Source organism: Hevea brasiliensis, chromosome 9 (assembly GCF_030052815.1).
Source record: "Hevea brasiliensis isolate MT/VB/25A 57/8 chromosome 9, ASM3005281v1, whole genome shotgun sequence".
Classification (NCBI taxonomy): Eukaryota; Viridiplantae; Streptophyta; class Magnoliopsida; order Malpighiales; family Euphorbiaceae; genus Hevea; species Hevea brasiliensis.
This window is the reverse complement of record NC_079501.1, coordinates 27,183,261-27,206,824: the sequence shown is the minus strand read 5'-3', so window position 1 is coordinate 27,206,824 and position 23,564 is coordinate 27,183,261. Positions and strand designations below refer to the sequence as shown.

At 33.1% G+C, this 23,564-nt stretch overlaps 1 protein-coding gene across 1 annotated transcript; it reads right to left on the bottom strand.

The window, feature by feature from the left end:
• Positions 1 to 67: 67 nt before the first annotated feature.
• On the bottom strand, positions 68 to 18,085 carry LOC110658052 (SNARE-interacting protein KEULE). Its single transcript, XM_021815518.2, has 21 exons — positions 17,863 to 18,085; positions 13,970 to 14,028; positions 12,641 to 12,722; positions 10,962 to 11,040; positions 9,869 to 9,919; positions 9,662 to 9,758; positions 9,467 to 9,499; positions 8,273 to 8,398; positions 8,004 to 8,195; positions 7,844 to 7,927; positions 7,648 to 7,746; positions 7,491 to 7,567; positions 6,410 to 6,503; positions 5,706 to 5,831; positions 5,530 to 5,625; positions 5,254 to 5,373; positions 5,094 to 5,171; positions 1,131 to 1,321; positions 743 to 833; positions 509 to 598; positions 68 to 418 (listed from the first exon to the last, which is right to left on the bottom strand). Exons 1-21 carry the CDS (start codon positions 17,933 to 17,935, stop codon positions 365 to 367), a joined length of 1,992 nt encoding a protein of 663 aa, XP_021671210.2. The 5' UTR covers positions 17,936 to 18,085; the 3' UTR covers positions 68 to 364.
• Positions 18,086 to 23,564: the final 5,479 nt, after the last annotated feature.

Sequence of the window (23,564 nt, the reverse complement as noted above, 5' to 3'; positions counted from 1 at the left end):
AAGATGATTAGCCAACAAATTCTTAAGCACCGAAAAGCGAACGTAATATGTTTGATACAATCAAATATGTAGCAGTTTAATTGATGTTTTCCTATTGGTTAGTAAAATAAGATTTTATACAAATTGTAAACTGCTCAGCAGTTCAATCACAAACCACAAATCAAATGCAGAACCTGGTTATGCAGGATGCTTTCCCACAATCCAGATCCAGGCAGACCAATCCACTACCAATATCAGGCAGCAGACATTTTGCTTCCAAGGCTGAAAAAATTGGATACAATGAATTCAAGTATCTAATCTATGAATACAAAGGGGATGAGAAACCTCTTTGAAAGCCTGTACTCGGCTCCTTATCCCACCACATTTATATTTGTAGATCATCCAACGAGAGCTCGTGCGCTGTTAATAGTTTTAATTTCTGTGATTTAAATCAACACAATATGATTAGGCTGGAAACTTGGCTGGTAATAGAATAGGAACACTTCAGGCACTAGAGAAAACTAGTTACCGTAATAAATTGAGGAGGATCATCGAGACTTGAAGAGCCTAGCACTACTTCCCTCTGTAGCTTACTTGTAAGCTTGTGACATACCCTTAGCTGAAGATTAGTTTGTGTGTGCGTGTGTGTGAGAGAGAGAGAGAGAGAGAGAGAGAGAGAGAGAGAGAGAGAGAGAGAAGAAATTGTAAGTCTATCCAAGAGAAAACAGCAATTAAAATGAACTTGAAATTAAACTCTTCATACCTCAGATCTAGTAGCTCCACCTACTATAAATACAAAAATGCGTCGGCCCATCTTCTTGAAATCACTAGATGCATGTCTTAGTACTGAATCACTGCCAGGCAGCAAAGAAAACATTACATCTCATGACACAAGGATATAAAATCACTATCAGTTAATGGTTTTCTCCAATCAGTTCAAAGATATGCATAATAGTATAAGACAGCCTTGTAACTGTCGATTTCAGCCCTACACTGATCAAGAAATCAGACCATGCTGGCATTATCATTTGATTAAAAGGGAAGGGAGGTCTTTGAAAAAAAGACAGACAGGATGGGTCAGTTTGAAGCAGAAATTATCAAGAGTCTAAACCCTATAGTTGGCCTTTCCAGCCAAAGAGCAAGAACAAAACCTTGAATATCCATCATCAGAGTTTCGAGGTCGAGCCCATGTTGGTGTCCGCCTTGATCTCATTGAATGAGGAGCTGGAGGTTGATGCATTGGTGCAGCATGGGATGTTCCATGGAAGGTTGCACTTGGGTCATTCATACATGGATATTCATCCTTGGATAATTCTCCTTTGCTAAGTTTTTCAACAAGTTCCTGAAAGATAAAGACCATTTCAACTGAAAAATCATAAAATTTCAGCATGATATCAAAATTCAAATGCCTTGCTATTTGAAATTTATATTTATCCAAATGGAGCCGTAACATTATCTTGGCAGAAGTTGCAAAATTAAGAATTTCGTAAAAGAAGATGACAAAAATAAATTATCAAGTGGCCCAAATTTGACATCCATGACATTAACTCCTTTCTAACAAGCAAAAGTTTCTATCATGCATCATTTGCCTGACAAGTGACCTCTCCTAACAAATGCATCAAGACAAAACAAAATTTCCCCCTCCCACTGACCCATCAGGACAGATAAGAAAACAATAGAGAAGGCATTGGGAAATCAGAACAATACCCAAAAACGTGGCTTAATTTCACCTACGATGTTAAAATTACTCTATTTCAATGTGGTCATTAAAATTCAATTTGTTTCAGCAAATCACTCAAAACTTTATAATCACATGAAAATTTAGGCTAAAATTTAAACAGTTACCTTTATGAATCGTTGAAAGAAAATCACACCACCTATGATGTTAAACTTACTCTATTTCAATGTGGTCGTTAAACTTCAATTTGTTTCAGCAAATCACTCAAACTCAATAATCACATGAAAATTTTAGCTAAAATTTTAAAAGTTAATTTTATGAATTGTTAAACAAAATCACAATCAAGTAATTTTTTTTACATGCCAATTGAAATTCAATGACTGCTAAAATTCAATGACCGTTAGGGTGGAGCATTCATTGGTTATAATTGAAAAAACTAGCCAAACCATTCTATTTCAGTTTTTCGGCTTAAATGGTTTGGTTCAATCAGCAATTTTAGAAATTTTGGTTTTTCGATTTGATTTTCAGAGTAAAAAAACCATTATAACCGAACCGAATTGTAAAACAGTGTGTTTTGGGTTTATCTCCTCTTTCAAAACGACAATTTGCATCTCACTCCACCAATATGTATACACAATGCCCAAAATGATGGCACTTGCTTCACTTCATCCCCTCAAAAAAACTCCTCTTCCTCTACAGCAGCTGCAAAAACAACAGTCTCCTCTCTCTTATCTAGTCTCCACCCTTACACTACTCACCACCATCCTGCTAATCTACTCTGCCCCTCCAAAGACTAAGCTGATCTACAAGGTTTTAAATAACAGCCATTACGTTATGTAACAGCTGTTAAGGAATTTTAGCTTGCCGTTAATAATTGTAATTGTAAAGGCCGTCACCGCCATTATTGACCGTTAAGTAAAGTATTAATAGCCATTACCATTCTAATTGAGAATCCCTTTTTTTTTTTACAACTTTCACGTGAAATGCAGCAGAGCGAACCATTTTTTGGACAGAAAACTATCTTGGCTTATTCCTTGTAGCACCTCATCTTCCTTCCTCTCTAGGCAACTAAGCCATTTTCTCTCAACGTTCTCTCAATTTTCTCTACAAGACAAATTTTTTAGCTCGAGCATAAATCATCAAATAGACCAGGTAATTTTGAAGTTAAGGAGAGCAATGGGCGACTTAATGTTTATTTTTTCTAATTTTTAGCTATTTTTTCAACTTAGGTAAATACATAAATAATTAGAAATAATATCAAAGTTAATTTTAGCCGTTAATAATATTTGTTTAAGTATAAGTTTAGGCTTTGGCAAAGATAAAATTTAGAAAAAAAATAATCATGAAATTAACCCTTGAAATTAATTTTCATAAATTAAACACCAAGTTTAAAACCTCCCTTTCAAATTAAATGATTAGTTTCTTAACTTAGTTATTATAGCAAATGCATAAATACATCAATTTAATAGATATAGGTAAGTGTAAATTAATTAAAAAATATGCTGTATTTTAAAAAAATAAAAAATTGGTTTTGACATTTATTACTTAGGTTATAAAACTTGAGAAAAATAAATAAATCATTAAATTAACTCTTAAACTTAATTTTTATAAATTAAATAGTAACTTCTTAGACACTCATTTTGTGGTAATAAGATTAGTTATTTACTATCTACTTAGTTATTTTAGTTTTAAACCGAAAAAATACTAATAACGTATAAGAATGATGTATTTAATGTCTTTATTTGATATATATATATATATATGCTTATTGTTTAGTTGTATGTCTTAGTTTTAATTATATCTTTGAATATTTATTTATTTATTTCATTGACTTTACAAAATTTTCAAAAAAATTTGCATAACGACAAGCCGTTACCGTTATGTTACAGCCATTACAAGCTTGTGACCATAACCGCGAATGCAGTCGCGATCATGATTTAAAACCATGGATCTACTCCCCTCCTTCATAAATCACAGACATCTCCTCTCAATTCTCCTCACCTCAGTCTCTCAACTCATTGGTCAATTGTGAGTCATGACCCTAAATCCCTCATTAGTCCCCAGTGATTCTAGTTTCTCAGTCAGCACTCATTGTTTAAGCTTCCCTCCATTTCACAATTGTTAAGGTCTAGTCAGCCATTTCTATACTATAGTTTCTCTCCTTTCCCGATTCAAGATTCACAAGCTAAGTCCCACAATTGAGATTTGTTCCTCAATCAGAGATGCACAGATTTGATTTGGATTTGCTGAGAAGCAAAATTTCTAATGTACTCTGTGTGTGTGGAATATGTTTTTGTGTGCTTATAAAAGCTCTCTCTCATATAAATTGATAGCCATGAAACCAATTCTAGACACTGGTAGTTTATTTGTTTCCGATGGAAATTGGGAGGGTTATTAGAGAGTTTTAATTTCAAATAGCAAATTTTAGTGAATACTTATTTGTTTTTATGTTTTGTGTTTTTTATGATGTTGAAAGGTGAAAATCCTCAAATGTGATTGTGTTCAACACATGTAAGGTTGAGAACTAAGGCTCCCCTTCTAGCTAAAATTAAAAATAGATCAATCCAATCGCACCAATTTATTTCAACGTTTTGTTTGGTTGGTCTTTTTAGTTCGGTCCGGTTTAGTTTCTTATAAAATAAATTCGTTTGTGGGATTTTCTTGGTTTGGTTTGGAATCGAACCGATCATTTGCACACTCGTAGTGACCATTTATGAAAGTAACCTTCAGAAACACATAAAAACAACCTACTTTGATGAAAAGGTACGTGATGTAGAACCAATAAAGTGATGGGGAACAAGGGGTGAGATACAAATTCTCAAAAGGTAAAGAAACACATTCTACAGAAACACATTATCAATTTATTAGCTCAAAGAAATTGTCAATCATATAAAAAATATCTACACTAAAATACCTAAAAGATGTATTTATAATATATCAACTAGTCCTAGTAACACTAGGATTTGGAATCCTTAAACAAGAAAATCCTAATCAAATACTAATTAGGAATCTCAAATCAACACAAAATTCCTAAATAATAAAATACTAAATATTCCTAAATAATAATAGAATTCCTAAACAATATAAATCTAAACTTTCTAATTCCATAATGAATATAATTCCTAATTTGAGTCTTCTTCCAATACTATATCAATACATGCATTAGAAATGATTGAATGTGGGCAAACATGAGACAAAATAAAATTAAAATAGAACATTTTTTTCCATTGTTGCCAAAAATTGAATCTTGTAAAACAATGAATGGTATTGGTAATTCTTTTCCCATTTTCTCCAAAATGGGTTAAAAGGAAAAGAAGGCAAAAAATAAATGTATTATAGCAAAGGTCTAATCATGTGATATTTGATGCTAATAAGAGAACAAGGGGGAAGTATGCATGAAATAATACATAGAAAATGGCCCTAACTTTGGATGTACCTCTATCATAGGGTAAAATCGTGATAATTGCCATGTTCCTTCATCACTAGTGCGGTCTTTTCTAAAGGCACGCTTCTTCTGGCAATTGAGAAAAACGAGAGGCAGAATAGGCTTAGAAATTATCAAAAAGAAGCAACATTTTATCCACTTGTATGTTTACCTTATGAATGTCAAACTTTAGAGAAAAAGCTCCAGTTGAACCCTTTTTGGACTCTAGAGATCCCCCAAGCAATCTCATATTATGCACAGCATTCATATCATCTTGAGGTAATTTTGCTAACTGAAAGGCAAACTACAGGATCAGTATGATATGCAAAACAAGACATTGTGAGCAAACATCAATTCAGGAAAGGCATGATTAAACTAAGCAACTGACTTGACTTCAAATGGAACAAAAAACTGTAAGATAGCAGGAAAAAAGGGAAAGGAGGCAAACCTTCATTAGATTAAGACCTTTTTCACTATCAAACTTCTCAGGATAAATGGCTGCAAGAATCATTAACAAGCGTAACTTATTTTCGCGAGTTGCATCCTGCATAAGTGTTGGTTACACTTTATAAGTACATTTGACGAGTTGTAAGACTTCCATTATGATTTACTACAAATTCTCACCTCTTTAGTAGTTAAAAATTTAATTACGTCTTTCATTCCTGCATCTCCAAAAACCAGGTCCTGCTCCAGTTGCCCTATGTCTCGAAGCCCCAAATCCCTGATAATTCTATTAATTTTTCCAGCGATCTGCATCCAAATATGTAATTTGCATGAAACCCTGAGCATGTGAAGATTCTGTCAACCAGTAGACACTAGAAACTCTTTTCCTTCTAAGATGCGTGTTCTCATCCCAAGTGTTTAGAAAGAAAATGAGAAAATATTGAAAAACAAAATTTGAGCTACTCTTTTTAGACAAGAAGCCCAAACCCAACTGCTGATATGGTTCCAGGCCCGCTACCCTAAACAATCACCGTTTGTAACAGTGTTACTTGAACTTGGGTGCAAATATTGAATACAGGTATGTTGGCGTAGGGTTCAATGTAACATAATGTTCACACACCTCACATTCAAGTGCCCCCTTAACACTAAGAACCAGGAAATGATGGTGTTTTGCAAAATATGGATCTCAAACAACATTTTGAATAGCTTTAGGAGAGAGGAGAAATTTGCAAAATGTAAACTAAATCAACAAGTTCCATCCTTATTCGCTTTTCATCTCAACAAAAAGCTAATATGCACATGCCCTAGACCATTGGATCCAACTGAATCAAAATCAATAGCTTATGAACCAAATTGATAAATTAGCCCCAAACCAAAACGTCTACCTCGACATGGAGGGATAGCTTGTCAATTTGTTCACTGTACTGTGGCAATGCCTGAACCATCTTTTGCAAGTCCCGCGTGGAAAGCTCACCATCTCTGCACAGCAGATGAGACTTTATTATAAGAAATATATCATGAAAGCAACTAATCATCAAATAGCTTTAAGTTTAGAATACAGACAAATAACAAAATGCAAGGGTATGCTAGTATGATAGCATCTCTGCTTGAACAATGACAAAAAAAAAGACACTATTGATATGAAAATGAGAATACACAAATCTTACATAACAAACCAAGGACACAAGGATCGCAAAACAAAGGCAGAAGAGTAACAGAAAAAAGAGGAATTGTACATTGATCCTTCTCTGTACACAACTACAACGGGAATTCTAACTGCAGGAATTATTCAATCCAATACAACCCATGGTTTTAAATAATCATTGCTATTGAACAGTTTTTCCATAACATTCCGTTATTGGTCAATGAGAATTAAGGTACTCTGACTGTCAATTCAAAACTTCCATAGATGCTCTAAACTCAAATTTTCCTTTAATTTATGCAAGTAATAAACACTAAATTATGTTCTATCGCCAATGAACTGTATCAACTGGCTTGACAAAAATTATTATCATGAAGGACAGGGACATACATGGTTGGCTATCATGATTCAGCCATGCATAACAGAAATTTCAACATAATCGTGAAGTGAATGATTCAAGCTGAAACACTACGAAGGCTGAAGAACTAGAAGTGGGGAACGCCCAACGGCCCTAACTTTAAAAGATAGAGCAAACACAAAGCAATATTGAAAAACAGCTGCCTAAAATATTGAGAACGAGCAGCTTATCAACTTTAATATGGAGTGAAATTTTACGAGACTTGTGATATAGATTATTTATTACAGAAAAAAATATCTCATTTATGTTGCTCCGTATAGAGATATCTTTTCTTCTAATTCCAAAGTCCAAAAATCAGAATATACTATCAGGTTACTCTGTAATTGTATAACAGCAATTTTCTTCTCTAATATTTATACCCTTGGGCAAGGTGATCAGTTTTCATTAACAAAAACTTTACACCAACCTTGAAGTATGTTGGATTTGTGCAGCTTTATTCTTTGATACAAAGTTGGTCATCTTCTCATGCAATCGTTCACTAGCCTGACAAGGCAGCCAAAGATCAATGAGTATTTACAACAGGGATATTCAAAATAAATAAAAACTATAGATGATATACTTACATCTGCTATATGTGCATGGCGAAGCTCAAGCCAGACAGGATCATGTTCCTCTAAAAGAACCTCTTTTTTCTCAGGAGGACCACTTGTTTTAGCAGGAACCTGAACAACAGATTCGTTCATTTACAATATGCAATAGAGATCCAACAGAAAATGAGCAAAAGCAAGAGCATATACAGATATAACTGCATTAGTTTACCTCATGCACATATTTATTTCCCTCCATATTCAGTAAATCATGGCACATGGCATCGTACGTCCACTCATGTATAATAGGAGCAATCTAGAAATTCAAAATACAAATGTTAACCGAGCCACGCAATAAGCATACACTAAGTCAATAGGCAATAAGTTCTTACCTGATCTATAGATCTGTCCAAGATGAGCAGCTCGCATGTTTCTGTCTGAGGAAAGTTTTCAATCTTTTGTTTGTAATGCATTAGACGGTCCCAAACTCTAGCAGCAAGTTTTGTGGGAATCAAATCACGAAAAGTTGTCATTGTGGTCACATCAAGGGACTTGGCAGCACGATAGCGCACAAAAGGAAATTCCTAAAAACCATATATGTGCATGCGTCAGAATATCATTCAAACAATGTAAATGACAATTTTAAGATCATTGTAAGTACCCTCAAAGAAGCAAAAACTGAAGCGATGCGAGTAGCCATCACACTCAAACATGCATCACCTTTGCGAGAATCCTCCTCATCCCCAAAAAGTTCCTCTAAAGCCCTCTCATTGTCAGTAATAAAACCCTGTATAAAGAATATCACATTGGAAAAGAAGATAATGATGATAAAATCATGTGATGATGAGGATGATGACAAAAAAAATAAGCAGCATCAAGATCAAGAAAGCATCATCATTAATGAAAAATTAAAAAACAACAACAAAAACAACTAAGCCCTAAACAGCCATGTACACAGCAAAATTCACAACAAATAACATTCAGAGTTTACACTGACATTGTGCTTCTTGAGATTGTGATAGCCAAGTTCTCCCCAGCATGATTTCCTAGTTCTATCCATTATTTTTCCTTCCGTTCTCTCTACCATTCAGATCTGAATTCTTGCATAAAAACTCACCATAAACTGATCATAATTAATCTCTTCAACCTTCACTCAGACATATTACAATCCCTGACAGAGTATACTTTAAATAGATTGCCATTTTGTCCCATTTTTCTCACAGAAAAAGAAGCAATGATGCCAAAAAGTTGTGAAATATCAGAAATAGGCAATTCTAGAGATAGCATAGTCAAAATGGCATAGGCTAAATCAAAATGAAAACTTGACTTCTCATTTAGGCAAGTAATCCAAAAGTGCCAAAAAGAAAAGGGATGCACCCTGGTACTTCAGCAAACAAATAAAAATGGAAGAGAGCAACTAGATGAAGAAAAATGGAAAAAAGAAAAAAAGAAAGACAACAAAGTGACGAATTTCTGAGCTCTACAAAATCTAGCAAACAAAAGACAGCATGTAATTTTTAAACAAGCAACTGCCATGTTAAAATGTGAAAAATATAACTATATACCATTTCTGAAAAGAAGTTAACATCAAATTTCAAAACCAAATTTATTGAAGCTACTTTATGAATGGAGGAAAAACAATGGAATGTAGAAAAAATCATTGATCAAATGAGGCATCATAGATATTATTCCATAACGCAATGCTTTTCTTAGGCAAAAATGATCTCTAAAACTTTCAACCAATTGATAATGCAATTTAATTCTATAAAAAAAAAAAAAAAACACACACGCACAACGAAACTGAGCATCAGCTATATTTTGCATACAATATTTAACAAATAGATGTGGAGTGTACCTGGCTGTCTATAGCAAAATACTCCAAATTCATCTGCATAACTCACCCAAATCAGAAAAAATTTCACCATCCATCAGTAACTTTTCTAGTAATAATAGAACAAAAGAACGGGCAGCAACTAGCTAGCAGATAAGTTGTTTGCGCACATTAATCAATCCAAAGAATAAAAAATTTCCAAGGAAACGAGAACTATACCTCTCTCAATGCTCCTATGCGAGTCAATACAGTTGTTTCTTTCTTAATATGAGCAACCAATTCTCTTGAAATGGGTGAGCTGAAGAAAACAAATGCCCTTCACACATGGAGAAAAGATAGAAAAGAGAAAGTCAATAACCACTAACAAGTTAGGACTCAAAAGTCAAAACATAAACTTAATATAACATATAAAAATCTTTCACATACTTCTTATACAAAGGTGACTTCCCTGACATGTCTGACAAGAACATGACGACACTGCAAAACAAACATAATAAGAACAGAAATAAAATAGGTATAAGAAAGAAAGAAAGAAAGAAAGAAAGAAAGAAAGAAGGAAGAAAGATAGATATCGAGATAAGAGAGAGAGTCAGTCTAAATAAGATAGATATAGACAGAATTTGAATGCTTCCCTTAAAGCTAACCTCTCTCTACTGGAATGACAAGTTAAATCACATTTGGTACATTTTTAATCAGCAAGTTTATTTTACCCCTAGAGACTAGGAGTATTGCACACACTGAAGTTGCTAGAGATAGAATTGCACAAAGACACAAGTTAGGGAAAAAAGTTGCATTGACAAAAAGGAATAATATAGAAAAAAAATGATTGGAACAAATTACGCAAGCCATGAAGAGATCAAGTTCATTTGTAATCCTACCATGCAAATTTAGTAAAATTGTAAGAGAAAATGCCAGAAACATTAAGGTATCATATTTATAAATCCTGGAAGTGCATTTGAAGATTTTATTCAACTGACTGGGTGAAGATATCCGCTGTCCAGTCATTGTAAAATAACTCCATCTGTCAAATACTCAGATAATATCCTCTACCTACTTATGATTCAATGTGAACTATGAACATTTACGGCAATGTAGTTCAGGCACACAGTTGCTAAAAGCAAATCAACTTCCATCCGTTTTTATTCCTTTTCTTTTTATAGGGCAGCAAGAGTCAAGAGGGGGCTCATGCATGATATCTTTTTCAACTTTAGAATCAAACTAGCAATAATATTAATAACTCAGTCACTTTTTGCCTTTATAATGTTTTACTTAAAGTACCAAGCAAGCAAACAAAAAATGCAAATCTGCAGTAGTTGAGTCAAAATTTTTAAAGGAAAAAAATCCATATTTTTTTTTTTATGAAAATAGTTATTTAGTACATAATATAATATTGCTTTTAATTTTTCTGTGATGAAAGCAAAAGGCAAGAAAGAGTAAGTGCCTTAATAACTACAATAAGAACAGGATTAGAAGCACAAGAGAATCAATATGGGCAGTCAACCAAAAGAAAATATATTACTTCTCTTTAGTTGGTTGGATGAAGTATATGGCATCCATGGAGGGCAACGGCTGCCTTCGTCTGAATATATCTTCTACCACTGCAGAGGAAAAAAAAAAAAGAAAAGAAAATTGGTAACTTCTGGAGAACAAAACAAAAATTTTACCTTAAACATCTTATGCATCATAGGCTTCATAGCTTATTCACTGCCCAAGTCTAAACCATATAATTAACATGTAGGCTGGTCACCATCATGTAACTAATGATGAGCAATAAATAAGTCATATAAGAAAAGTTCTCTTTTTTTTTTTTTCCCTATAGAACATCTGTCCCTAGAAATATTTGTTGCACTAATTGAAAAATATTTGCATACTATATCACAAAATATCAACTTAATTAAGTCTTAATCCCATAGTCGGGGTAGGGTATATGGATCTACTCCTCCCATTCCATTTGGTTTTAGGGTATATGGATCTACTCCTCACATTCCATTTGGTTTACGGCTACATCTTCAAAAATATCTAAAGTTGCTAAACCCTTTCTCACCACTTCCCCTCATGTCATCCTAAGTCTAATCTTCACTTTCTTATCTCTTATCACTTCAATATCCTCAATCTTTCACACTGGTGAAATTGCTGGTCATGAACAAAATATTAACATTAACCCAAATTTTCTTGTAATTGCTTATGCTTGCTTTTGATGGTAATAAGATCTTACCCAAGCACTCAGAAATTTTAAAGAGGCATCGATCTATGATATCTATCTACCCATAATTTCTATATATCAAAGCCTTCTCTATACCTATCTTAGATATAAGAAATACTTAAGAATTACATTCTATGACTAATGGCATACCTCGCAAAGAATATAAAATATATTTTGCCATACTATGAAGTAACATGTTTCAGTAATTTATGACATAAAAAAATTAGAATCATTGCAGGAGCAGCAAAACCAGCTACCAGAATCATCAGATAAAAGAAAAATACTAAAGTTAGGTTCTCTGCGAGATCACCCTAAGCATGGTCCCAATGCACATTAGGATAGTGCAGGAATAAAATAAATGCATTTCTCTTGAGAAAGAATTAAGAATCTACAGGTATGTTTAACAAATCTTTTATAAATATTTTTGTGCTATGAACATGAAAATAAATATATGTATGAAGAATTCGAGATAGTATCTTTCACAAAACAAAATTATAAATATGCAAAAGTTAAATTTGTATTTTGCAGTTTGCAACCGCTTTGAAAAACCAACACAAATAATTGAATTCCGAATGATTTTTGCCCCCAAAACCCACAAAAAATGAAATTCTTCTATTTTCACAGTCCAAAGCATGTGTCAAAAATAAGCTGAGCTGTTTGTTTATAACATTTTTTGAGCTTATAAGCTTAAAAAAAAAAAAAAAAAAAAGAGCTAGGGGGGACCAACTTTTCATTTTGGTGCTTATAAAGGTAAATTGGCCAAATATTTTACTATATTACCTTCATTTATTTTTTTAAAATTCAACCACATATTTCATTTAATACTCTTTTTAGTAATGTTACTAATAAATATGCTTATAAGCTATTTTTTACTAAACGTGTCATTTACTTATAAGCTACCTATAAACAATTTTACTAAATATACAATTGCTTAAAATTTTAAATATTTGTAAGCTAATTTTCATAAGCTACGCTAAACACCCTCTAATTCTTACATGAAACTCCTTCCTGCGTGATATCAGCCATCTTGCATGAATAAGACATGATCTTTACAGTAAGTTTGTCCATGATGAGTACCTAGCATAAGATATTCAAGAACTATAATAACTTAAAATGAAAATTTCAGATAATGAAAAAGATGGCAAGAGAAAAAAGAATCAAGCAAAAAAAATTACAATGGAGAAATCATGCCGTATAAAATAAGTAAAACAACAAACAGAAGATTCAAAAGAAAAAACGGATTAAAAAAAGTACAACAATCCTGCATGCATATATACGTACATACATACATACAAACATACATAAAGCAATTCCAATTCCATCAGTTCTTTTCTATGCTAAAAGTCCCATCCAATGGCAAGGACAAAAAAAAAACCCTAAAAGTAATGAAAAAAAAGGAACATAACAAAAGACCTGCCTCAATTATTTCCTAACAGACACCAATATAAATGAATTGATCCAAGAAAAACCCAGAGTAACAATCTCAATATTATCCAAGCTTGTGTATGAACAACTATATACATACTACAGTTCTACCTCCCAAACCAGACCTTGTTTGATTTGCATAATTGAACACACACATATCAATGGCATGCATGTAAAGTTTAAGACAAGCCTACATACAGACAATTATATGGTGTACAACTGTAAATATACATCCACAGTCATAGATGAACAGTTGCAGAATATTATCTCATTTTATCACCTTTCAAAGAAATAAGATAGCATATTTCATACACCAAAATCAAACATTAACACATATAATAATTTAAACCCCATCAATAATTGCAAGGCTTTAAAAAATGTTCAAAGAGAGACAAGAGGAGAAAAAGAAATTACATTAATCCATTACTTACATTTTTTAAGTGATTAATTGAAAACAAAATGCAAAGTGGCACACTCCAAAGAAAGCGAAAGCACTTCTGTAGGAGATCTAGTCCATTCTGAGGGACTTATTGCATACAAACATGCCTAACAGATCCAAAATCTTGACTGATATTTAGTAGGCCCCAACACACTCAATATGCCATCAAACAAAAGCTAGATAAATAGCACTCATAATTAAAATTAAAAAAAAATCCTAAAACTCTATTAAAACTATTCCATTTAATTGATTTGAAAGAATTTCATCTATATATTATGTGCAAAACTCTATTAAAACTATTCCATTTAATTGATTTGAAAGAATTTCATCCATATATTATGTGCTCCATGCCTCACATTAAACATCAACATTTTTCCTTTGGAAAAGCATAATCCTCCAAAATTTTAGAAGGAATAGCAAAACAACAAACCATTCAATAACAAGCTACAAGCTTAAGTACCTTCCAGGTTGACTTTGAGTCCCCTGCTTTGGCCGACCGAAGCATTTCATGTAATAAACCTGAACAAACAACAAATTCAGATCGATCAATAATTAGCCCAATTGACCTTTATAAAAAGCCACAAGGCTATGCATAGCTTCCAACAATATCAAAACAAAGACAACAGACAATATCAACAATTTAAGATGGTCTAAGGAGCCTAAACTCTCCCTCTCTGTCTCTCAAAAGGTTTGGCTTTCCCATATTATTTTGAGGAAAAAAAATTAAATAACATAAGGAACTGAAAAACATTATAACAATAATGAACTTGTTTAAGTGTGATAAAGGATCTTGCTATATGTCAGAATGAGAACAACAGACATATAGAAGTATAGGACCTGCCTTGTCACATCATTAGGCCAAAAAGGGAAACGAGAAAGGATGCTATAAAAATAGATGAAAGGTGGTTTATTCTAGCCATACACTTCGTCATGATCATTAACCAATCCCAATCAATTGGATTCATACAACAGCAGTAGCAAGACATGCCTTACTACTTGGCAGTTTCTTTAACTGAAACCTATATCATGGAAAGACTTCATGACTGATTCGATATCGCTACATAGCAACAATCATGTTAAAGTTAAAGTTTGGATACTTTTGTACTCTCAGCATAAGATCAGTTAATATAGCAGATCTCTACATTCCCTTATCACAATGACCATCACATTATATCAACGATCCCCCACCCCCTTCCAACCTGAAAAGGAAAAAAGGAAATTGCCAATTTCTGTAGAATGCTAAGAAAAACAAGTTTTGCACCAAGCAAAATGGAGAAAACAACACCCCCCCCCCCCCCCCCCAACACCCCGCCCCAACCAACAAAAAAAAAATGGTCATTCTGGGCCATGAAATTAAAGCCACAAATCATCTGGTTTTACCATCCATAGCACAAAAGTATGCAGAATATGACTTGCACTGGACATATCCCCTTATATCATTGCAACATCATAATTCCAAAAGACACCTTAATTAACATGTTAGGCAGCCCTAGCAGTTCCCTTCTATTTGCATTTCTTTCATCAAAATAAAACAACTTCAGTTTTTAGCCTATCAATCACACCATGCTGATACGAGAATATTGAAGATGAGAAGAAGAGGTGTGGTTAGTCAATTGACAGCTCCAACTGAAGTTGTTAAGAAGTTAAGACACGCGTAATGCTTTGCTCAGGTCTAGGGAAGAGATTTACGAGTTTGTTATTGTAAGTTGGTTATATGAGCTACAATTGTAATCCTGATTCTCATTCATGAATGATATAGTGAAATGTGTTCTTCTTCCTTATGAATTCCCTCTAGTTTTTTCCTCTGTGCTTCTCTCTTCTGTTCTGTTTCTGTAAAATCTGTAACAATGGTATCAGAGCAAATGGCCCTCAGCCATAGGTTTTGCTGCTACTAATTCTTCCCTCTCCGCTTCCTCTTTCCTTGAACCTAAGGTTCTTCTAAATTATCCTCTGTTCTTTCTGATCTTTCCGTTCCTTTCTCTTATGTTCTCCTTGCCTATTCTTCTTTCTCGGTCATTCTCATTCTCCTCTCTTAATCTGTTTTTCTTTCCGTCCTTTCTTGGTTACCAAACGGAGCTGTAAGATCCTTGGCCATGATGGAAGATATGCAATAATAAGATCTTGTGCAATGGTTCACTATCGTGAAGCAAGAACTAGAGCAAAGGCAGGAGGTTTTGCGATAGGACGCAGAGCAATGACGTCAACAAGCCTTGGAAGGAATTAAAGCTTACTTATTGCTATAAGTTTGCGAAATATGAAGATTGCTTGTAATGTGACTCAAGGTGAACCCACAAAAGCAAGGGAAGATCCATCGGAGGATTTAAGGAATTTGAAACAGGAATTTACCTTGCAAGATTATTGGAATTACTTTAACCAGTTGTATTCAAAAGCTATAATCCAAGAAGAGCAAGCTTTGAATTTTTCCTCAATGGACTGGTTGATCAGTTGCAATTGCCCATGAGGATGTTTAAGCCAAGTACACTTTCGGAGGCTTATTCACTGGCTAGGTTGCAGGAGGTAACTGTGGCAACAATCAACAACAATACAAAGCTAGATACTAAACCCACAACCTTTGTTAATACTTCATTCCCTCCTTCTACTCCATCCAATCCCCAATTTGATTCTCCTAAGCTCATAGTTTCTGGAAACCAATCAGATTTTTTGCCCATACCCATCATTCAATTACCAAAACTACCCAATGTACCTTCAAGAAATCCAAAAATTGGGCATCCTGAAAATTTCAAAAGTGAGAAGAGTAACCAAGGGACTGCAATTGATAAAAGTTCTTCTATTCATTATGATAACGGTACAATTTTTGTTCCTAAATCTGTTATGGTTTATGAAGGTGGAGCATATGTTCTTATTATTAGAAAAATTGAGAAGCAAAAAGAGAGAGTTGGTGGGGAAAAAATATATAGGAAATATGGGAATGCAGTAAGTTTGATTTGGGTGGCTATAATTTTGGGTTCATTTCACATGACAATATCATCCTTAAAGAAGATGAGTTTGAGACATGGAAAAGGCAGAGGAAGAAATTTTATGGGGTGTCAATTTGCTTTTTAAAAAAAACAAAAGCTATGGAAACATTTCAAATTCTGGATCGTATTGGTGCAGTCAAGATGTTTTTTCTCAAGCAATTCTCGATTGCAAGATTGTCCAAAGACAAAATAATGCTGCCTCAGCTTCTAATCCATTAGAGAGTTTTTTTTTCCAACTGTTGCTTCTTAGGAATATGTAGACGAGTTAGAAAGCTCAGTTTCCTGCATTCCTCAAGGACAAGGAATCTGAAGGAGAGGGTATTGATACGAGAATATTGAAGATAAGAAGAAGAGATACAGTTAGTCAATTGACAACTCCAGCTGAAGTTGTTAAATAGTTAGGACATGTGTCACATTTTGCATAGGTTTACAGAAGAGAGTTACGAGTTTGTTATTTAAAGCTAGCTATGTGAGCTACAGTTGTAATTCTGATTCTCATTCTTGAATGATATAGTGAAATGTGTTCCTATTCCTGACGAATTCTCTCTATTTTTTTTCTCTGTGCTTCTTTCTTTTGTTGTGTTTTTGTAAAATCCATAACACATTCTTTATGTTATTTTTGTTCCAAAGAAATGAATTTGCATAAAAAATCCAATCTTCTAACAGAAATAAGATGTAGAACCCCGCATATCCCTATATCTCATTTCAATTTCCTGAATCCAAATACCAATATAAATCTCTCATCCCCAGGAACTCAAGTCAAAACCACAATCTTCCCCACGCGCATCCTAATTCTTTGATTGCGTCCCATAAAAGACATAAATTACATGATAATTTAGCCAAAGATATGTCTAGTAGTCACTACTCATTATCATGTAATAAAATTACCTAAGTAGCCCAAAATATAAATAAACCTAGAAAATTTTGGCAGAGTTAGAATTGCCAGCTGCAGCGTAAACAAAAATTAAAAAAATAATAATGATAAGATTGAGGCTGCCAGATTCCATAATAAGCGAAAATGCAATCCCAAAAATGTGAAAGGTACCCTGAACTTATAACAGACTTAGAGATGATGAACAAATCTCATATACTACAAATAATTAAATATTGGCAAATCGCCCACTTCCAAAACTGGTAAACAATATCATCACTAAACGAAAACAACTCCACAATACCTTAATATAAAGTTAAATTAAAGCTTCAACAAAGCAACCTACTGATTGCATTAGCAAAAACCCAGAAAATGGAACTGAAAGAGTACGAAAATGATACCCATCAAAGGATCATTTTAAATTGAATTGAACAATGAAAATAAAATACTTGAAATTAAATATCCAGAGAGAGAGAGAGAGAGAGAGAGAGAAAGAGAACTGACGTTCACGGCTGATTTGTCTAAAATTCTTGTAGTCGGCACCATAAGATGAGGAGTCAGAATCCGAGAAGGACATGTCGATGGATCCAAAAACACAACAAATTGCAGATGGATATCTGCTTAGTGATGAAAGTAAGATTAAATACACAAAGAAATGTGAGATCAAAAAGGTGAAATAGGCGTGAGAGAGAGAAAATAAACGAACTGGTTTTTCTTTCTTTATTTATAAGTTAATTATCGACATAGTCATAAACATTTATATTTTGCGGAACCGGATAGGAGATCGGACCAGTCTTGTAATCGGTTCGATTTGACCAATCCGATTTATTAGCATCCATCTCTATGAGCAGCAGCCTAACGGGTTTGGCTTTTCAAATGATACAATATATTTAATATTTTATTATTATTAAGAAAAGAAAAATCTATTATTTTTATTAATTATTTTAAATTTTATTATTTTAATAACAAAACTTTTGATTTTCGATTGTTTTTAAATAGATAACAAAGACTGCTCTATTACAAATATTATAATATAATTTTCTTTTTTTTGAATAATTTTTTAAATTAAAATTAAATAATTATTTAAAAATATTTATTTATAATAATAATAATTAATTTTATTATTTTAAAATAAATGAGTTAAGTAAATTAACTTTTTAATATATTTTATAATATGTTTTAATCATAGAAGATATGAATAATTTTATAATTTTTTAATTAGAATTTGTTTTTCTAATATTGAAAAGTGAAGGCATATTATATGTTTTCAGTTGTTTTGTATGAAAAATAAAAATTATAATTTTCTTATAAAATAAAAAAATTATTTTCCACAAATAAATAAACCCTTAAATTTTTAAATGGTATTAATTTTACATTAAAGTCCCGTTAATATTGGGTTTTAAAATTAATAAAACGTATTTTTAAAAAATTTATTATATTAAATAATGTTAAAAATAATTTTAAAATTTTATTTCATTATTTTAAAATTTTTATAATTAAAATTAACTTTATAAATTTTAAAACACCTTATTTATGAGGGTAATTTTTATAGTTCAAACAGAAAAAAAAAAAATCTGCAGTGGATAACATTAGAACTTCAATGAAGTTAAGAAAAGAATTTCTTTATTATTTTATGATTTTTAAAATTAAAGTTAAAAATATTTTTTTTTATTTTAGAGTTTTAATTATTAAAATATTTTTAAATTAATTTTAAATTAAATTTTAATAATATATTTATGAGGATATTCTTCACGGCTCAAACATAAATAAATGTCGTGTGGATAAAATTAACCTTTTATTTGAATTGAGAGAAATAAAGAAAAGAAATAAACTTTTAAAATTTTTTTTATTTAGATATTAAATGAATGAGAAAATAAAGAAAAAGAGGAGAGAAATTTCATTTTCTAAATCTTTTTAATTGATTTAAATATTTCTATCCAAATTAGAATAAAATGAAAGGATATGTGAAAATAAACATTCTATTTATATTAAAATTACTTAAAGGTCTTTAAATATAAGAAAAAAATATAATAATTATTTTTTTTCTTTTAAATAAAAAATCATATTTATCTATTATTTTAAAAATCTATCCAACAATATAAAATATAAATAACAACGGTTAGGATATATATGAAAATCAATCTATTTGAATCTTATCTTAACTATTATTCTTAATATCTGAACCTATCTCAAGCACAATTAAAATTTATCATAAATTATTTAGTCCATCCTAAACGTGATTAGTATTACTTGAATAATAACCGAATCCATTTAATTTTATATATTTTTGTCACGACCCAACCTATGGGCCGGACCGGCACTAGGACCTGGGCCAGCCTAAAGCTCCCGAGGCCCGTAATAAGTCTAACTATTCATTAATCCAACTCTAAGGCCCATTTGGGCCCAATATCAAGAAATCAACCGGACGGAGTCCGACCATAAAGTGGACCTTTCAACGGGGACTTTTTGACTCACCCGACCTGTAAACAAAATATAACATCAATTGGGGAGCTCAGCTCACCCTCCACATACTCATATCAACATAAAGATAAATGGGAGCTCAGCTCCCTCATCCAGTCCATCAAACATGCATATAGTAATTTTACAGGTCCACATAATAATTTATATTACAGACCCGAATCAATTAAATATTTCTAACACATGCGAAAATTTCTAGAAGTTTATAGAATTACACAAACATGAGAAAACGACCTGCGATAGAGAAAAGCAGGTTAACTTCAAAAATATCCTCCTGTGGCCTGGAAAAATATTGAACAAGAGTGAGCGTTCGACTCAGAGAGTAAAATATCAATTTTAACCATAATCTCTAAAACTATCTAAAACTAATGCACCTTGTGGAGTGAAATGCAGCATCAGCAATAAATTCACATCATAACGGCAAAAAGGTAATTTGGAGCACTCACACACCCAATAATATCAATCATAATATATGGGAGCTGATCCCCTATACAGCTCTCTTAAATCCAACCTGGTGCCAGCGAAGAACTCAAGTCGGACTTTCGCTTAATAAACCAAATCGGGGTCCCAGCGAAGAACTCAAGCCGTGACTACCCCCGAAGGATCGGGTCTCAGCGAAGAACTCAAGCCATGACTACCCGTCCTATCCATAGTCCACACCACATCACACGCACGCCAACGCACGCACACTGCTCCAAATTACCACAACAACATACATGGCACTTTCACAGTTATGAATGCAACATAAATCGTGCCTAGGATTTATCTACATAGATATATGCATATAAGTGATGCATGGGCATGCTTAAACATATAATAATATCGAAATTACAATTAAAATTAATATTTTACTCACAAAGTTGACCACGGTCACTGTGGCGGCTGGGCAGAGGAAGAAAGCTGTCCCGGCTCACCTGACAATTACATTACAATCATTTAATAAATTTGACTCAATACAAATCAAGAAAAGACCAAATACGTCCTAAGTCGTGTCGAAAATCCGGCAGAGTCTCCCCTATACCTAGGACCTACCCAACCTGCAAAAGGGCTCAAAACACAGTTCTATTATATCCACAACCCAATCACATCACACAGCCCCTCCTGGGCCCATCAAATCAGTCATCCATCACAATATGTAAAATTTCAATTTAGTCCTTATAATTGATCATTTTTGCAAAAACTGCCCAAACAAGCTTTAAAAATTTTAAAACTTTGTCCCGCGGTCCTTAGCAATATTACTCGGCTATTGCAAAAAGAATCATAATTTTCTGAGCTACCACAAATATTTTATGGATTTTTAATCCTATTTAGGCACTAGAAAATTACGAAAAAGTAAGGTTCGGGTTTACCTTTGCCGATTCCGACTTTGGAAACGCGCTCGGGATGTCTGACAATGGTGGGGTAGCCAAAACCTAGATCCAATTCGGAGACTTTTCCGGTAGCGGGTTTGTCTGGCCGGAAATTCACAGATCCGGACAACTGTTGAATTTCCCCAAATTGAGGGTACCTACACGAAGCTCACAACACGGGGGTTAGTATAAAATTTTTACGGAATTTTCTAAGCTCATTTAATGCTCGAAAAAATACTGCGAAGTTCCGTGGGACCCACCGAAAAATGGTGTCGAAAAATTTTGAAATTTATATCCCTGCGAAGCTCTCGATGAGTGGAGCGCTCTGGTACTTTCGGTTTTCTCGTGGGGTTTACGGTTTGTGAGAAATCTAGCCCGAAAGTCAAAATAGGCTAAAACTTCTCGGGCAAAAATTGGACAAACCGCTTGATGGATTTCGGTGTTCTTGGTGTCTATGGAAAGCTCTCGACGAGTAGATGAGTTTAGATACAAGACCGGATCCGACAGGTGGCGGATTTCGCCGGAAGACGGCGCGACTTGCGCTGTCGCGTCGTGTCGCTTCGGGTTCAGTGGGACGGGCGACGGCTAGCTAGGGTGGCAGGGGTGGCGGCAGCGCGGCAAGGGGAAGAGGGAGGAGAGAGAAAACGGGAGAGAAGGGGAGGGAGGTCAGGACGCGCGCGGGGATGAGGAAGAAAAAGAAGAAGACCGGTCCGATTCGACCGGTCCGATCCGGTCCGGTTCGATTTAGGATGCAAAATTTTGAATTTTTACTCTGCCTTAGGACCGAAAACGAGATCCAAAAATTTCAAAAAAATTTTAGAAAACTCAGAAAAATTTGTAGACTCCAAATATATTTTTAGTTTTGCCACGTGGTCTTTAAATAAATTTTTAAAAATCATCAAAGTTTATATTTTTGAAAAATCGAATCCGATTTTTAAAGTCCAAAAAATCTCAAATAATTTCTTAAAATTTAAATAAAATTAAAATATCAATAATACTCATAAAATAATAAAATTTAAAATTTTGGGGTGTTACAATTTTAATTAATTATATTTGTAGATTATATTTTTATTATTAATTTATATTTAAAAAATAATTGATTTTTTTTTCTCTCTCTCTCTCTCTAAACAATTCAGTTCGTCTCACCCTCTATCCTGCTAAAACTTGTGCAAATTACTTGGATTTTCTCTTCTACTAAAATGTAATAACTTAAAGTTTTTTAAAATATAAATTTATATTTTTATATAATATTTATATATTATTTTAATATTATCTAACTAATTTATAATTTTTGTAAAACTTTCATTTATATTTTTTTACTATTATTTTTAAACATATTTTATAAATTATTTAAGAATCAGATTTTAATTGAAATGATTAGTTTTAAATGTTAATGTTAAATCAAATAACATAATGTATTACATCATTATTGTTAACCTTAGTTCTAAGATTTAATTTAATTATTATTAATTTTATTATTATTATTATTATTATTATTATTATTATTATTATTATTATTATTATTATTATTATTTATTGTAATCTCTTTACTATTTAATTATACACATATTTGTGTTTTGGGATCCAATTAAAAAGAATTTTGGATCTATTTGAAAATAGTAAAAAAATATAAAGACTAAAAGGGTAATTAAAAGTTAATAAAAAAAAACAACTTTAGCTTTTTTTCTCTCTCTCTCTTTCCCTCTTTCTCCTGTCACCTCCCTCCAACCTCTCTTCCTCTCTTGGTTGGCGAGCCACCAGCCACTAACGACAACCGACGAGGAGCACCACCACCTAGGTGACACCAGTGAGCTGCCTGTCGACCGGAGCAGCAGCAGCAGTGGCGCAAATGGAGGAATTTCCTCCTTCAACGCTCGCGTAAGTGTAGTAACTTCCAGACACGATTTTGACTTCATCCAACATTTGATCAAGACGTTTTTGGTAGCGTTGGAAGGCTTATTCCGTGAGCTTTCTTTTAATACTAATTTTGCAGCATTTGATGGTCGGATGAGTGAGTTAAAGAGGAGAGAAATTTCTAGTTTTGTGACTTTCCGGCTAGATCACGGTCAACGATCGAACCCGGGGATCATGATCTACAATCCTTAAGCTTCATTTTGATACTAATTACTCCTTAATCCGAGATCGAACGGAGAAGATGTCACACCTTACCCCTCTATAAGGTATAACATGATCCCATAGTATACTTAATAAATTATCGAATTTCGCCTACCGATAACCCATTAAATACACTATAAGAGATTTTAAAACAATTTTATCTTCTTTTGTAGGTGGTGAGCACTTTTAATAGGTCTTACAAACTTTTATTTGTAGTTTGAATACTGGGTAAAAATTTTATCAAAATTTATTTTTCTGTAAATT